At 34.9% G+C, this 17,998-nt stretch overlaps 1 protein-coding gene across 3 annotated transcripts in view; it reads right to left on the bottom strand.

Moving 5' to 3' along the window:
* Positions 1-899: 899 nt before the first annotated feature.
* LOC110100914 (sodium/hydrogen exchanger 2) overlaps positions 900-17,998 on the bottom strand; it is a 33,753-nt gene continuing 16,654 nt past the window's right edge. For 2 of the 3 annotated variants that reach the window (XM_020828636.2, XM_020828637.2), the window contains 11 exons: positions 13,777-13,833; positions 13,623-13,669; positions 13,346-13,540; positions 13,207-13,253; positions 12,416-12,482; positions 12,171-12,271; positions 11,968-12,069; positions 11,229-11,367; positions 11,085-11,147; positions 2,076-2,159; positions 900-1,646 (listed from right to left, as the gene is read on the bottom strand). In XM_020828636.2, the coding sequence (XP_020684295.1) occupies positions 1,308-1,646; positions 2,076-2,159; positions 11,085-11,147; positions 11,229-11,367; positions 11,968-12,069; positions 12,171-12,271; positions 12,416-12,482; positions 13,207-13,253; positions 13,346-13,540; positions 13,623-13,669; positions 13,777-13,833 (1,241 nt within the window). In that variant the 3' untranslated portion in view covers positions 900-1,307. Of the gene's footprint in view, positions 1,647-2,075; positions 2,160-11,084; positions 11,148-11,228; positions 11,368-11,498; positions 11,578-11,967; positions 12,070-12,170; positions 12,272-12,415; positions 12,483-13,206; positions 13,254-13,345; positions 13,541-13,622; positions 13,670-13,776; positions 13,834-17,998 lie in introns of those variants that run through there. The other variant, XR_003699503.1, reaches the window with a different exon arrangement.

Raw genomic sequence — 17,998 nt, 5'->3', positions numbered from 1 at the left:
GTAAAAAGCTCTTGAATTTTTGTTGATATTATTATAGACTTAAAAGCTCTTCGATTTGGGATAAAAAATGATACAGCTCATGGTATCATAAAAGAAAATTAGGCTTTGTTTGGGACGGCTGTCTTCCTGCTTCTTAAAGCGGCTTTCCAGTACAAAAATTTTAAATTTTATACTAGAAAGCCGTCCCAAACGAAACCTTAATGTCAGCAGAAATCAAAAACTCTAAAATTCATCATCATCAACAACAACAACAACAACCCTTTATCCCACTATGTGGGGTCGGCTAAATGAATCCATTTTTTCTCCATTATGTCATATTAAGACTAAATCTAATAAGAAAAAAGTCATTTCTAATATTTTATAACCAAGTCTTTTTAGATCTACCTTTACATTTCTTAACATAATTCAAATCTAATAACTCTACTTACCTAACCGGTTCATCGGAAGGCCGCCGTTTTATATGACCAAATCATCTAAGACGATTGTCTTTAATCTTTTATCTTCCACTGGAGCTACTCCAAACTTCTCACGTATATGCTCATTTCGTATTTTGTCTCTAAAATTAAAGCCACTCATCCACCTGAGTACCCTCATCTCTACAACACTTAATAAAAACTCTGCAATCCATCATGAAGTAAAATTGCGCCAAAAGACGAAAAGAGTTAAAGCAAAATTTGCTAAAAGCTAGTTGCAAATTACTTGGGTAATTAATTTTCGCAATTTTTTTGGGACATTTAAGCCTATTAAGACAAACTAATACACACATCATCCATGCAAGACTCGAATCTAAGACTTTTTAGTTGGCAGCAAAAACTCTCAATCAACAGACCAAGTTGAGCTGCATGAATGAGTTGTATACATATACACTAAATTTTAAGGAAAAAACAAACAGAATGGGATAGATTGAAGCTGAAAGCTATCTTATGATTTCAATTATTCCAGTTGTATACATATACACTCACACAAACTCCTACAAAACACGCTGAAAAAAATAGAAAAATAATCAACAGCTCCATATTGTACACAACCCTTTCAGCAAAACTTCAACAATCAAAATATATATATATATAAATCTTAAGAGACCTGCACAAACCAAAAATGAAATGAAATATTACATAAACCCACATAAGTTACACTGTTGGAAGCATGAAAAAGCCTAGTGACCCATCGCAACCACAAACCAGCACAAGTCAAGCCATCACTGCATCATCCATATACAATCTGTAGCCCATAAAAAACCATTCGAGGGGGAAAGGTGTTTGTTTATTGGAAAATAAGATTCTTTTCTTCTTCAAGATATTCATCTTTCACCCTTCTCCATGGCCATCTCTTTCAGTAGGGGAACCAGGGACAAACGGAACGAATCCCCGGCCGCCAAACACTGGACGCATGAAGCTGTCATCGAACTTACGCCAGTAGTAATGCACAGTGTGTGTAGGCTTCAAGAGAAGCATTCGGAGGCTTGTTGGACGGTGAATGGGTTGCTCATCAACTCCCCGACCGTTCTCGAGGAGTGAGGAGTTCTCAAGGAGAGAGGAGAACAAGGATACAGGAGTTGTGGGCTCATCAGAGCAAGTACTGCCTAGTGGCTTATGAGATGAAGGCAGTAAGAGCCTTATTAGTGGTTTTGTCATCAAACCAAAGACCTGAGGCATGATGCCAGTAGACAAAATCAGAAAAAATTTCATTTAGGAATTGATAATTGCCTTGCCACCATCTCTTATTGGTGCCTAAGTTTGACTGAAAACTGAGGTTTCATTTGGGACGATTTTCTTACTGCTTCCTAAAACAACTTTTTAGTATATAAATTAAAATTTTTTATTAGAAAACTGCTTTAAAAAGCAGTAAGAAAGCCGTCCCAAACGAAGCCTGAGTGTACATTTCACTGGACGTCCAAAGACGCACCGTTAACCTAATAATTGTGTTAGGCAAGAACAAATTAATAGCCTCAAAGGAGTAGAAGCATGTGTAGGTTCGGGATTTATGATGACAGACAGATGAGAAATAAATAATAAGCAACCGCAGGTGACAGTATCTGTTTGATACCGAGGAGATTAAACTATAAAGTAACTTACCACTGTACTAAAAAGAACAACTGTGATGGTACTAGTAATCATGATTGCATTGCCGGAGAGTTGAGTGTGGCCAGAACTTGTAAACTGCAAAATATATGTACAGCAAAATTTGTCACTGAATCTATTAGTATAATGTCTAAATGACTACAGGAAAACTAATAAAAAAACGGATTAGAGAGAGCATGATTATTATTTATAGGGAGAGGTGGGAACGTGAATTACTTTTTAAGTTTACTTAATACATGTGAAAATCAATATGAAAATTCATCAAATTCATGTTGTATTGCTTTTTAATTTGTAAAATAATATATAAGGTATTATCTCAGTTCCATATCAGATTTAAAGCTGCATTGTTATGTCTTTGTTGACCCCTATACGCAAAAGCACACAAAACAGGGCGAAATTGACGTTGGACGTGTCACTTCAAGGGTCAAACAACCTCCGATTGCTGAACGGATTGTCGTTGCAATCAGAGTGCCGAATCCGCCTAAGAGGGAACCCCTTGCAGTCAAATCGGGCGAGATCAATCAAAACGGACAACCGATACTTGAAATTAATGCGCGACGTTGCCCAAACGTGTCCGATCGCACAACGGGCTTCGCCGTTGAGCGCCGTCAATAACAAAAAACGACCATAAATTTGTTCAATTAAAATTGCACTAGGAGATTGGCACGGATCCCAAGGCAATGGCGAAGTCTGTTTTGAGTTGGTCAAACACTAATTTTATAGACTTCTCTAATTAGTGCCCTTTATATTCAAAGCCCAATTCTACTTTTGATCACATTTTCTTAAAAAATGTCAATACAATCATTCCTAATTTTTTTCACACATGTTAATATGCTCATTTGAGTAATGCTAAACTTAGATATCAATAACCTTTTAACTACCCAACACTCCAAATTTATCTTTTAAATCTTCAGGTTATATTCTTATTATATGATACTTCTGAGACATTTCTCTATTTTAATCAATGAAGTCTGAAAGCTAACTTCTCATGTTATATGTATTCTTCTATACGAAGGAACTATGATACTTAAAGATATCATATCTTGGCATCACTTCGCCGCCTTTTAATAATATTAAGAGATAATTGTTAATACCACTAATTAAATATGTATAAGATATATTGAGCCATTGCTTTATTAATTCTAAATGTTCTAGCTTTCCACATATTCTTAATTGTTTTTATTTCTAACTTATTTTAATGAATGTCTCCCTGACTAGAACTATCATCTACAAAACGCATACAATAAGACAACTCATCATCATCAGCCATATCCCAACTATTTTGGGTCAACATTAAAATTTCTAAATTTTTATTGGTACTTTTTGTGTTTTGTCAAAGGTGTTAAGCCTAATCTTGGTAGATTATCTTGGATAGCTTCTATTTGTAAAACTTTAGATATTAGCCTATTTCTCTTTCTAATCTTCTGATACTAATTTTATCAACTTATTTATTGAGTGAAATTTTACCATCCTTTGTATGTATCGAAATCTTGTTTTTTTCGGTCACTTTATCTTATCATTTTGAATATCCTTTGTAATATCCGGATATCCAATATAAAAAATATATAAGAACAAAGTTAATTGATATTCCATATCAAGATTAGCATAAGGATAATTGGAGTAGCAAAAAAAGGCTGAATTCATGTGGAGAAAATAGATTCCCTAGGCAAGTTTTAATGAATTAATGGGTTTCTCCATATTTGGAAGATATCTAATAAAGTCACTTATCATTAACTACTCATTATTAATTGGATTATGCATGCATGTAAATGTATATTTGACATAGATTTTATATATAGCTTGTTCTGGTCATTTCCAAGTCTGTAATGCATTGAACTTGAAAGGATCTTTGGATCCAAGCATTGCAGCGTGATGTAGGTAACTCTTACATACTATGTGTTGGAAGCAACTTTCCGTCCTTGTTACAACATTCCCTTGCCATTTGCTATAAAACTTATTCAATATTGTTAAATATTTTTTCTTGTGCGCTATAGCTTTTCTTTGCCATGACTGTGAGTAAATATTTTGATGAGTATATAGATTAATAAAAAAATTGGTAACATTCCCATTCAGCATCATCATCTTCAATAGCATTACATGATTCTAGCATTAATTTCTTGATAGAGAAAATTGTGATAAATTTTGCATTCACGTATATATCTTTTATGAATCATATTGATGGATCTTGATTACATGATTCATGATGCTTAATTGTCTTCAAGCAACAGCGCTGAACTCCTTTCATATGTTCGTATAAATTTGTTTTCTAGTCAATTATGATCATTTGTCGTACCGTATTTATTCATGTTTCTGACTGGCCTAGCAAACCTGTCTACAAGGAACCAAAATTCAAATAAAACATAAAAGAGTACTCATCAAAGATGTGATAATCATGATCACAAAATCAGGTATCAAATATTCAAGGGATGTGATGGAAGATGAGAGCATTCATAAATAATGTGATCATCCAATTGAAGTAGCACACGAGATGGAATTACAACACTTCATAAAGAATAGCTAAAATGTGGTAGGTAATTTTTATTATTTTTATGAACAATATAATGATTGTAATATGTTGAATCTAATAGTAGCTAGTAATTAGTATGTAAGTTGATGGTCAACATCAAATATTTGTTCTATTAAAGTCAAGATGCAAACTATTTGACTGAATATGACCAAAATATGCATGAGCATGGCTTATAGTTAATTTGTCCATGTAAAACATGTCGAGATCTGATCTCCCCATGGAAGGACGTCCAAAGAATGTTACTTTAAATGCTTGATAACTCCATAACCACCTCAACCTAATGGTCCCCACCACTTGAAACTGCCATATTTAGTTTGCATTTTAATATTGTAATTTTAAATTTAATGTTGTACACAAAGTTTTGAACATCACATTATGTATTAATATGGAAGAAATTGAATAAAAAAAGATGATTTGGTGAAAATAAACTCTTTCAAATAATTGGAAGGTCTTCTCTATACACTGGGTGGTGGAAGAGAGCCACAAGTTTTGGTGACCTCCGTGGCTATGGAAGATAGTGTCTGACCCTGAATTGTGTTCCCTTGTTAATCTATTAAGCGCTCTTTTGTTTCACACCCCCCACTCCCAATGTGCAAAATTAAAGCGATGCATCATAAGTTTCTATTGTTCTCTTCAAACCCCAATTTGTGAAGTGTTTATATTATGCTTGTTTTCTTAATGAATTTGGCTAATATTATTTCCACTTCACTCTCATCCTTACTCATTTTTCAAAGCCCAAGCACAATCGCCAAAGCCCCATGCAATGGCTTCCATCCTCTTCTAAGGCATTGAGTAAAACTCTCGTATTTTAACCCAAAAATCCACATACAAGCTTGTACACCCCCATCATCTCCTACCAAACTCCAAATCACATCTTCACCTCTTGTACTAACCCAAAACATCCCCTCAAGCCCCCCCCCCCCACACCCAAGCCCCCCCCCCCACACACACACACAAAATAATTCCTTAAAATCGAGGTGGGCAATTAGATTTCCTAACCTCCAAGTAACTCTACGCACCATCACTCCACACTCTTCCATATTTAACCCTACTTTACCACTACCTAACCACTATATTCATAGTCAATTTTATCCCCTTCTAAGGTGTTTCAATGGCCAGCTACACAACCATGCCATTCCACCCTGCTTCAATGTTAGTATTAAAGACTATTACTTGGTTAAAAATTTGTTTGGTGACCTTTCTTTTGCAAGCGATCTAATGGTGAGGTTATAGATGGATCTCGCGGTTATTTGTTGGGGTCACAACAGTTCAATGTTAGTTTTTTATGATCTTTTTTATGAACTTTGATGAGAACCTCAAAGGAACAAAGACTTTTACCTTTAGTACCTACTTAAAATATCAACTCCATTCTAATCCACCCCTTACCTTTTTCAATAAACCCTCTCTACTAGCCTTCTCCAACAGCATCATCTAATATCTAATTCACCACCTCCAAAACATCTAGTCCATCATGAGCAAGGAAAATTGACATGAATAATACTTATGTATTTTGTTATAAAAATTTAACTCTAAATGAGCAAAGTTCTTAAAATGAAGAACGGATGTAGTATAAGGAGCCAAAATTCAAAGATCACATGAAGAAGCATTTGCGAAAGGTGTGATAATCATAAACCAAGCATTAAATATTGAAGGGTTGTGACCAAAGATGCGAGCATTCACCAGAGTTATGATCATCAAATTAATACAGCTCATGTGGAGAATTATAACATTTCAAGATTAATTTTCAAAATGCATTGGATTATTTTTGCTATCAATGTAATGATCGTAAAAAGTTGACTATAATAGTAATTAATAAAATGGCATGTTAGTTGATGACCAACATCAAGTGATCAACCCTATCAAAGTCAACATGCAAACTATTTGCATAAATATGCGCATGGCTTATAGTTGAGTTGCCCATACAAAGCATGTTCAAATCTGATTTTCGCACGATCCAGCAGGGAGAAGAGAGCGAGAGCGAGAGTGAGAGAGATGTCGGGATGAGAGTAAGAGGCCTTCAGCCTCTTTTCCTTGACTCTTTAACGACAAGAGGTCGTGGGCGATCGTGAGGGGACGTCGACGTGCGAAATGCGGCGACGACGTGCGACTGCGTGGGATGGCAGGTACGTTGATTTTAATTTTTTTTTTGTTTTTTCTCTCTTTTGTTTTATACAGCGGGTTAACACGCACAAAAAGTATGTCCAAAGAAATCTAATTCAAATGCTTGAATGCTCCATAACAACCACCACAACTTCCTCCACAAATCAAAGCTCCAATTCATGCAAAACTACCTAAGCTACTTGTAGCCACCCACACTTCTCAGTTTGAATTTTAATATTATAATTTAATTTAATGTTGTACGTACTCATTTGAAAATCATTGTATGTATAATTATAGAAGAAATTGAATTAAAAAAATGATTTGGTTAAAAAGTTCCTTCCAATAATTAGAATCTCTCTTCTCTCAACTTGGTGGTGGAAGGAAGCCATCCAAGCATGCTGATCCCCACAATCATGTAAGCATTGGTGGCATATACTATAATTTGTAATTTATTGTTAATTTAATATATGTTAGTTGTTTCTTCCTCACCAATCATTCCCTTCATCTCCCTCCCATGCAAGAATGAAATAACAGTGATATGGTATAGGTTTTATTTTTTTCTCTTCAAACCCTAGCATGTGATGTGTTTATATTGTGTTTGTTTCTCAATCTCTCAACCCATATTATTTTTTCAATGTAATGATTGTAAAAAGTTGACTCTAATAGTAATTAATAAAATGGAATGTAATTGATGACCAACATTAAGTGATCAACTTTATCAAAGTCAAGATACAAACTATTTGCATAAATATGTCCATGGCTTATAGTTGATTTGTCCATACAAAGCATGCCCAAATCTGATCTTCCATGCAAAGTATGTCCAAAGAAAGCTAATTCAAATGCTTGAAGGCTCCATAACAATCACCACCACTTCCTCCACAAATCAAAGCTCCATTTCATGCAAGACTACCTCCGCTACTTGTAACCACCCCCACTTTTCAGTTTGAATTTAAATATTATAATTTTAATTTAATGTTGCACTTACTCATTTGAAAGTCACTGTATGTATAATTATAGAAGAAATTGAATTAAAAAGATGAGTTGGTCAAAAAGCTCTTTCCAATAATTAGAATCTCTCATTTATCCACTTGGTGGTGGAAGGAGCCATCCAACTTTGGTGATCCCCACAATCATGGAAGAGTTGGTGGCATATACTATAATTTGTAATTTATTGTTAATTTAATATATGTTAGTTGTTTCTTCCTCACCAATCATTCCCTAGATCTCCCTCCCATATGTGATTAAATTCGTACTGATATGGTCTAGGTTTTATTTTTTTTCTATTCAAACCCTAGTATGTGATGTGTTTATATTGTGTTTGTTTCCCAATCTCTCAACCCATATTATTTTAGTTATCAATGTAATGATTGTAAAAAATTGACTCTAATAGTAATTAATAAAATGGAATGTTAGTTGATGACCAACATCAAGTGATCAACCTTATCAAAGTTAAGATGCAAACTATTTGCTTAAATATGTCCATGGCTTATAGTTGATTTGTCCATACAAAGCATGTCATATCTGATCTTCCATGCAAAGTATGTCCAAAGAAAGCTAATTCAAATGCTTGAAGGCTCCATAACAACCACCACAACTTCCTCTACAAAACAAAGCTCCACCTCCTCCATTTCACGAAAGAAGAAAGACAACTTCTTCTAGGGAGAGGCAGCTACTCAAGCCTTTGTGAGATTGAAGATCACCATGACCACAGTTTTGATCTTGACACTACCCGATTTCAGCCAGATGTTCTTGGTAGAGACAGATGCCTCACGATATGGGTTGGGGCAATGCTCATGCAAAATCACAGACCAATAGCCTACTTTAGCCAAGTGTTGGCAGCTAGAGCCAAACTGAAGTTAGTTTATGAGAGGGAGATGATGGTCATTATATCGGCTATTCAGAAGTGGTGGCTGTACTTGCTGGGTCGACATTTCATCTTCAGGACCGACCATAGGAGCATGAACTACTTACTAGAGAAGAGAATGGTGACTGAGGAGCATTAAAGGTGGTTGTCCAAGTTGCTGGGATATGATTTTGAAATCCAGTACTGGCTAAGGCTAGAAAATGAGGTGGCATATGCATTGGCTAGATGAATGGGGGAGCTTCAAGAGAAAGCCATTTTGATACTGCTGATGTTGGATTGGGGGGGTTATTAGGGAAGAAAATGCACAGGACAAGGAGCTGAGAAAGATCAGAGAGGACCTGCTGAAAGATGAGAATAGCCATTCTGGTTATTCAGTAGATGGGGAGAGACATCTATACCAGGGGAGGTTTGGGCTGCCACCAACCTCAATTCATATGCTACACTTGCTGCAAGAGTTTCACGAGAGCGATGCTGGGGGTCACTCGGGTGTACAAAAGACATACAGAAGATTGGCTGCTAAACTATATTCGAAGGGAATGCACAAGGATGTAGAGGCGATGGTGGCTAGGTGCGAGGTTTGCCAAAGGAGCAAGTATATGGCAATGGCTATAGGGAGGCTACTACAGCCTTTAGCACTTCTAGACAGAAAGTGGGAAGATGTCTCTATGGATTTCGTAGATGGGCTACCTCGATCGAAGGGAAGTTATTCTAGTGATAATAGACAAAATAAGCAAATATGCTTATGTCATTCCTCTACAACATCCTTACACGAAAATAATAGTGGCATCAACTTTCATTAGAGAGGTGGACAGATTACATAAGATACCATAATAAATAGTATTTGATTGAGACAAGGTGTTCCTCAGTCACTTTTGGAGGGAATTAGTCAGGCTGTAGGAGACTGTACTAAAGAGGAGCACCCCTTACCACCCTAAGAAAGATGGCAGACGAAGGTGGTCAATAGGAGCATGGAAACATATTTGCGATACTTTTTTCAGAGACACCTCGGTTGTGGGCAAAGTGGCTGGCGTGGGCAGAGTATTGGTATAACACTTCGTATCATTCAGTATCCCAGATGACCCCTTTCTAAGTGTTGCAAGACAGAGATTCGTCTCATTTGGTGCACTTTGGGCAAAGTAACATATTAGTCTTTTCATTGAAAAAGTCAGACTGTTGAGCACAGGAAGGACATTCAATTGGAGGCCGAGTATAGAGTGTATTTGACGGTTCATCAATACAGACAGAAACAATGGCGAGTATAAGAAATGAGAAGCTGGCACCACAACACTTTGGCCCTTTCAAGATAGTGGAGAGGATCAAAGCAGTGACGTATCGACTGAAGCTTCCTCCCATCCTGACCATACACCCGGTATTCCACGTGTCATGGTTGAGGAGAGCTATAGGGGATCACACCTCCACTGCAGAGTTACCAGCAACTCTAACTAAGGATTTGAAGGTGGTTATGGAATCACTGAACTAGGTAGGAGTGCGCGACAGGGGGAGGGAGGAAGTAAGGAAGTGCTGATTAAGTGGAAAGACCTACAAGAGTACAATGCTACTTCGGAGCCATATGATAAAGCATCAATTTATGTCCTTCCACCATAAGGACAAGGCGGTTCTTTGGAAGGGGTATTGTTAGACCAGTCTAGCTAGCCTTAAATTAAGGTCGGCACCTGGTCTATGCCAGGCGAACAAGGAAGCCACAGACCCCTTTGTGGGGCCCATGAATTAAAAGCCATTTTCAAATAGGAGGGGTAGGATTTATGACGGAAATTAATTTAAGGAGGGTTGTTTAGTAATTATGCATTTATTTTGTATTATCTAAATTGGGGGGAAGAGTTAGGGTTAGGGTTATGTTGATGTTTGGTGAATTCAGGAGTTCTCTAGGTTTTGTTTGGGCTCTAGGAGTCGGCTAGAGATTGGGAGAGCCGGATCTTCCACTCGAATTGAAGATCCATTGTAGCTTGCTTGTTTTCTTCCACTTTTCATATAATATTGAGTTTTCCTATTGATTTGCCAAGGGATTTCTTCAAATTCCTGCTTGATCTTGCTGAAATCTCTAATTTCAGCCCCTAGTTCTTCAATTTCTGCACTTGTTCCCTATCAGAATCATGCCCCAATCCCTTGCTATTTATGTTTTAAATAATGTGTCATCACAGAGTCTAATTTGTGAACTCACCTTGACTCTTTTCAGCCAAAGTACCTACAATCTGTCTTTCTTTATCACTAGTCAATGAGGGATCCAGGATTTTTTTCCCGGTAGAAAAAGCATTAGCATTCATTTGAACATGATCTTTAGAGTGAAAATGACACTATATTAGATTTGCATGGACAATAACTTGGTCTTAAGAAGTGTTTTATTTACCTAAAGAGAAAGGGTGAAACATACTGACATTGAGGACAAAAGCTAGTTGTACATATATATTTTAAAACATAAAAAAATGATTAGTTCGAAAGAAAGAATGAAAGCTTCATAAATCTAGAGAGTTTCAAAAAGGTCAAAATGTGTCACCTTATTATAGGCAAGTGCAATGGAGACGGCACCTCTCATAAGTCCAGCCCACCAAATAATAACCTGTTAATAAGAAGGCTTAAATTTCTTTATCAATTCGTAAGGTAACATCAACGCAGAAGGCCAAGGATTCTAGCCACTCACTTGCTTCCTAAAAGAGAGCTTTTCACTATGAGACTTCTTAGTTAAGTTGGAAAGAAAAGACAGTGGGAAAACAAACGCAGCTCTTCCAACCAAAACCAAGCCAAGAATAATCGAGCTAACACCAATTGATTTTCCAGGGCTGCAAATGTGAAGGGAAAAAAGGATACTTCAGTCAAAAAGAAAATGTCAAATATGGAACCCTTTTAATAAATGATTCATAAATTAGTTAGCGTGATACTATATTAAGGATGAATGGTATATTATGCATACCACATTATACTTTGGCAGTTTAAGAAACCATATCATCCTGTTAATGGTGAAACTATGATATTTCTGATAATTAGTACCCCTGTAACATATAAGGCCTCAATAACAAAGCTTTTACTTTCACAAGCAAGCTAAATTCAGAACAAATTCATTTGGCCTTTACCATAACAAAAGCAATCATTCTACGTAGTGCACAACTACATGCAAAATAAATTCCCAAGCACTGTGGCAGGACAACTTTCAGTAATCCTATACTTCGACACAATTCAATTACTACCCTTCATTTTGAGTAGTAATAGAAATCACATAATAAACAAATTTCCAAGTAGTTTATCAGCATATACCAAAGTATCAGTAATTCAAGGAACGAAAATTGTAAATCACATTGATAAATCCTATTGAATTTTATTGAAGTTAATCTTTTCAGTTCATAACCATTGCGAATTCATGGTAAAAATGAAATAGATCATACCTGGAACTGACAAATTTCCACTTCTCAATGTCCAGTACATCCATTCCAACATAAAGAAAGAGGAAAGTCTCAGCAATAAACGACAATGTTGCAAAAGCATGCCTGCAATAAATAATCACAAACAATTCATACAATCAAATCACTAAAAGATGCATCAAAATTGGTTCTAAGACAAAATATTGCAATTCTGAAGTTCAACTTACTTGGTAGTTATTCTAGAACTCTCAGTTACATTGTGCCACGTATAATGTGACATCACTATTCCACAGAAGAATACTGTCAGAATGCCACTAAGATTTAATAACTGCAACATCAACAAAAGATTTAATTAGAAAGTTTTATATGGGCCAAGACAAAAAAAGTGTTTTCCTCTACTAAATGCTCATTTAAAGAAGAAGAAAAAATTGCAGAAATTTCTTGAATCTTTGCAATAGGTTATGAATCTTACTTCAGCTAACATGTACGAAAGATATGCCAAGAGCATCATAATCGCAACTTCACGATCAGTAGAATGCCTGCAATTAAAAGATAATAAGTTGTAATGAATTTAAAAATATGTTGAAAGAGATAAATTGAACGATGATTTTACAAAATATCACAAATATGCCAGTCAAAACAAGAATGTAGAAGCTCACCTGATTTTTTTCTGGTCAGGGGTGACATCATGGATAAAATCCATAATATCATAGCAAGTGTGTTACAAATTATTGAACTAATCAAGAGTAGCTACACTTGATAAAGCTCTGTTTGTGCTTTTGATGCAAAATATAGTCGCTGTTACTATCAGAGATAAATAAATTGATTTTTCATTGCTCTGCAAGTGGTTGGGCTTTCCCTTAACCACCAAGCTGTGGAGGATATGAATATCCAAAATAATGCTTTTTGATGCATGCTCCCACACAACTCAAATTTGTGATATGTCCTATTTTTGTGAAGCAAAGTTTTTTTTTTCCAGCTGCTTTCTTTTTCAAAATTTGATATAATATAATTTTGAAATTTGCAGGAAGCATATGAAAATAAGCTATAAACTATACATGCATAACCTTTATGACTTCATGACCATGAGCAATAGATGCCTTTATTACATACCAAAGAAAATAACAAAAAAACAGTAAAACTTTACAGAACAAGAAAAACTTGTGCAAGCCAGAAAATTATATAACATATTGTACTGCTATCGATAGTATCTGCATACAATAAGAAAAATACTAGAGAAGGTATAGTTAGTGCTGCACAAACCTGCCAAAGTATAACGTCTTGATGACGTAAGCACTTAGCAATCCAGTCTACATATGAGAAAATATAATTGGAATTTGTAAAAAGGAAATGAAGGAGATACATTTGACGAACTGAAGCAAATAGAAAAAAAAGAACATACAACTGCGCCAAGGACAGTGCTACTCAAAAACAAATAGAAGAAGTTGCCAATGAACTTCAATATGATTAAAGCATCAATGTGCACTAAATCAAAATTCTGTAGTGCATTGAAGAGCACAACTGATGTGGCATCATTTACAACACCTTCGCCAAAGACCAAGCTATAAAGAAGAGGCGTCTCATCTTGATTAAGAATCTGCAGAAGCAATAAGTTGCTTACATAGAGTTTTTTCCTCATAAAGCTAAACAATTAAGACAGCTTCATAAATCTCAAGAACCTGCAAAGTGCAAACGGAATCCGTCGCAGAAAATATAGCCCCGACAGCTGCAATCATAAGCATAGATGTCAGTGATAATTAGCGGATGGCAAGTAATATCAAGCATTAACAGATAACAAATTTGTATCAACATAAATATAAAATTAAATCTTACCAAGATAGTCTCCAATGTCAAGGCCTATGTTCATCCTCCCAAAGAACTCAATAGCACCTGAATTTAGCAATAGAATCATAACAGGAAAAAAAAATAGAGAATCATAAAATGAGAGTAAATAGTACTATTCTATGCAAGGCAAGTCAACAAACTTCCTTCTTAATAATTACATTTTTCCTGTTCTCATCCAAATATATATGATTATCATACAAAACTGTATAACTATCAAGCTGATGACACAAGGCCCGAGATGTCTATTTCAGACCGTTGAAAAAAGGAAGGGCGAAACTATCTGCCTAGTGTAAACTGATCACCGAACTGGCAAAGGATGCATCTTTAGACGCATAGTTTTGCATCACCTAAATGGTTACTGGTCGTGCACTTTAATTTTATTAAAGCAACGTGGACAGTGAAACTAGTTGCACTGGGTTTGAGAGAAGCAATAAGCCCCTAACTGTACCAGTTTAAGAGAATCATAACTATAGCTACTATAATGTAAATGCAAGTCAAATACAGTTAACATTATTTTTTGTACACAAGTTAAATAGTAATCTATACTATTATCAAAAAGGTTTGAAGCTTTATCGAGTTGTCTAAGACATTCATTCTTAACTTTTTTCATCCAAATCAATGATGATTTTTCAAATTAATTAATTATACAATTCTAATAAATAGTACATATCAACCAAATTTTCCATCTTGTTAGCAACTTTTGCACAAAGATACTTACTAATTTCTATAATTATTACTAAGTAAAAAATGGCTTTATATATTGCATAATAAGCTTTCTTTTTTTCACCAATATTAAAATTAACACAATAACATGTTAGAAAAGAAAACAAATGTTTCAAACTATAGCACGAATGGATTATAAAACTTTTAGGAACATTCATATTATCCCATTTGATAATTATTTTATATATGCTTTAAATGCAAATAAGGCAATGAAAATCCGCATATTTTTATATTCTTAACACTATTGAATTTTTTTAAACGTTAAGATGTGCAAGCTTGTTTCTCTTTTGTTGACAAATTTTAAAGAGAGAGAGAGAGAGAGAGAGAGAGAGAGATGTGAGGAAAAAAAAGAAGAAATCGTAGAGATACATCTCTTTGATTCAACCTCACCTCGTCAAAAGATACAATGCTTTGTCACTGTAACTCTCTTTTGGCAAATCAGTTGATAAATACACAATGAAACAGAACAAAAAGAAGAAGAAGATGACTTACTTTCGGTTCCGCCTCTCTCCCATTGATTTGCCTTTGTCGAATCTCCTATGCTTACCTCTTCAATTCCTGCGAGCAGCCTCTCTGCTGCTTGCCTTACCCACATCGATCGAATCTTTCACTCAATTGAACGCCTTACTTCACACTCCCTCAATCTACTCGATCCTGGACCGAAGTCCCAATCTACCTCCAACCCTGTGAAACCTCAAATAGGGGCTTGCCTGCGTCTACTGATCCCGGGACCTCCTTTATCTGATCCATTGTAAGCACGCGACCAAGCCCAGCCACGGTTCGGCCCTACCCGCACGTGATTGTGTATGTCTGTTCCAACTCAGACTTCCACCTCTTCCAGCTTCGTCGTTCGCAAGCACTCGATCCAATCGTCTTCTCTGGCTTCAATAATGTGGATAGCCCGTGTCCTGTCCGTTTGCACAAGGCCGACACACTCACACGACTCTGCTCACGCAAGCCGTCCGTCACTTCCAACTCTCCGTCTATTGCTTGTGTGTAATTGCTTCAAGTATCTTCTCCTCTTTAATTAAATCAAAACAACAAGTTGATGGGTTTTGGTTTTTACTTTAAAGAATTATTCTAATTGATCTTTGAAGAATTAAATATAAAAAATTAACAATTGTAAGCAATAGGTATGCATCGATTTTGAAGACCTGTGCCATCGATCTCTGATATGGGCAGGAGAATTTTAAATTCGAAGACTTGCATCATCGATCTCTACTAAGAGCAGGAGAATTTTAAATTGGAAGACACTCGCCATTAATCTTTAATATGGGCGGATGGTTATAAAATTTGAAAACTCTATGTCGTCGATCTCTAATCCGGGTAGAATGGTTTAAAATTCAAAGACCCTGTGCTGTCAATCTCTGATCCAGGCAGGAAGAAATAATGAAAAATGCCGTCCCGACCTCCCAGCGAGGGGACGGGATGCCAGAAGACTGCCAAAATTGCCTCATAAAATTACACAATTAGAGAGCAATTAAATTTGAATTTTAATCGATTAACCAACTGATTAAATTTAATTAAAATTGAGTAATAAAAATAAAATTAACTAATGAAAATTAATCAACTAATGAAAATTAATTGAATAATTAAAATGAGTTAATTAAAATAAAATTTCTTAATTAAATTTAATCAATGAATTGAAATTTCTAATTGAAATAAATCAATTGATTGTTATTAATTAATGGAAATCCATTAGTTAATTAGAATTAATTAATTAAACCAAATTAATTGATTGAAATTAATTAATTACAATTAATTGGTTAATTAAAATTAATTAATCAAAATTAATTAATTAGTTGAAATTAGATAATTTAAATTAATTGTTTAATTGAAATTAATTAATTAAAATTAATTGGTTAATTAAAATTAATTAATCAAAATTAATTAATTAGTTGAAATTAGATAATTTAAATTAATTGTTTAATTGAAATTAATTAATTAAAATTAATTAAAATTTGTTGGTTCATTAATTTAAAAATCTGAGAGCATTTAAAATCTGAGAGCAATTAAAATTTGTGAGCAATTTAAAATTCTAGGAGCGATAAATTTAAATTAATTATTTTTTAATTAATTTTATTAATTAAATTAATCAATCAATTTTTAATATACAGAGAGACACTCCAGTGAAAGGTTTTATTGAAAGCAAAAATAATAATTAATAATAAAAAGAAATAAAACTTTTTCCACTAATCAACCTAAAGTAAAAGCTCATAGTTTTCTTTTCTAACAACAAATTCATATTGACTCTAATTCCTGCAAATTTTATTGACAAGTTGCCAAACATGACGCCTGTGAAATCATTCGTGACTATGAAATTGGGCGAGGGAAAAAAAAACAACGTTAAGGGCGAAATCAAAAAGTCTTTTGGTAGACTTCTCAAAACCACAGACACTAAAGGAAGAATCTGTATCATGGTTTAAAATTGCGCAATATGAGGCCCGCCTTTGCGCATTCCAGTAAAAAACCTCAATGCTTATGTCTCGAGTCTTTTTTATGAGGCTTGCGCCTCAACTTGGTTGAGGCCCGCTTGAGACCCGCCTTGAGACCCACCTCGGCCTCACTGGCATGAACTACGCCTCACGCTATATATATTAAACTTACATAAATCTTGAAGTAAATGCCAACATTGGACTCTATAGGAGAGGAGGAAGGGAAGAGCGTTCATCATAATGATGATTCATGAAGAACCCTTAGTGATGACAGTGCTGATGACTTATGAGTTTATGTGATATGTCATTGCTATTTATTTTTGGAAATTAGAATTATATGTTAATGAAAAGATTATTGGGATTTGGGAAAGATAGAATTTTGAGTTGAACTACATTTCATGTTGTCTTATTATTGGATATTTTGATTTCACTACATATCTTATGTTTTTTATTTTATATTATTCACCATTAGTATATAAAAATTTATCATTTTATGTTTACGCAATCTTTTGATTTTGAGGCTTACGTCTCAAAACGCCTTGAGGCTTACGCCTCGCCTCACGAATGAAAAACGCCTCAATACCTGAACACAATTTTAAACATTGATCTGCATCATCCAAAAATATACGAGATATTGAAATCCATCAAAGATAGAAACTTACAAAGAAACTAAGATTGTCAATGAGGTTATTTCTTCAAATGCAGCTCATTCTTGGATTGAGAAGGTTTCGGTGTAGCCTTATAGGTATGGGTGATAATTTTTTTAATGAAGAATGTGAAATACATGATTTTAGTGACCTTACACTTTAAATAAAAAGAAATCTATTTTTTATCGCATATTAGTAAAACTGAAGTTAAAGAGACTTTAAAGAAAATAAAGTATAAAAAGTTATTGGACCTGATGATATTTCAATAGAGGTGTGCAAATGCTTAGGAGATGGAAGGAATTTTTAGCTTACTAAATTTTTTAATATTGTTTTAAAGACTAAAAGATGATAAGGTGGAGAATGAATGTGTTAATTCCTATTTTTAAGATAAAGGTGATGCACAAG

The sequence above is a fragment of the Dendrobium catenatum genome, unplaced genomic scaffold (assembly GCF_001605985.2).
Source record: "Dendrobium catenatum unplaced genomic scaffold, ASM160598v2 fragScaff_scaffold_156, whole genome shotgun sequence".
Taxonomy (NCBI): domain Eukaryota; kingdom Viridiplantae; phylum Streptophyta; class Magnoliopsida; order Asparagales; family Orchidaceae; genus Dendrobium; species Dendrobium catenatum.
Note: the sequence above shows the minus strand (reverse complement) of the source record. Positions and strands in the feature narration are given on the sequence as shown.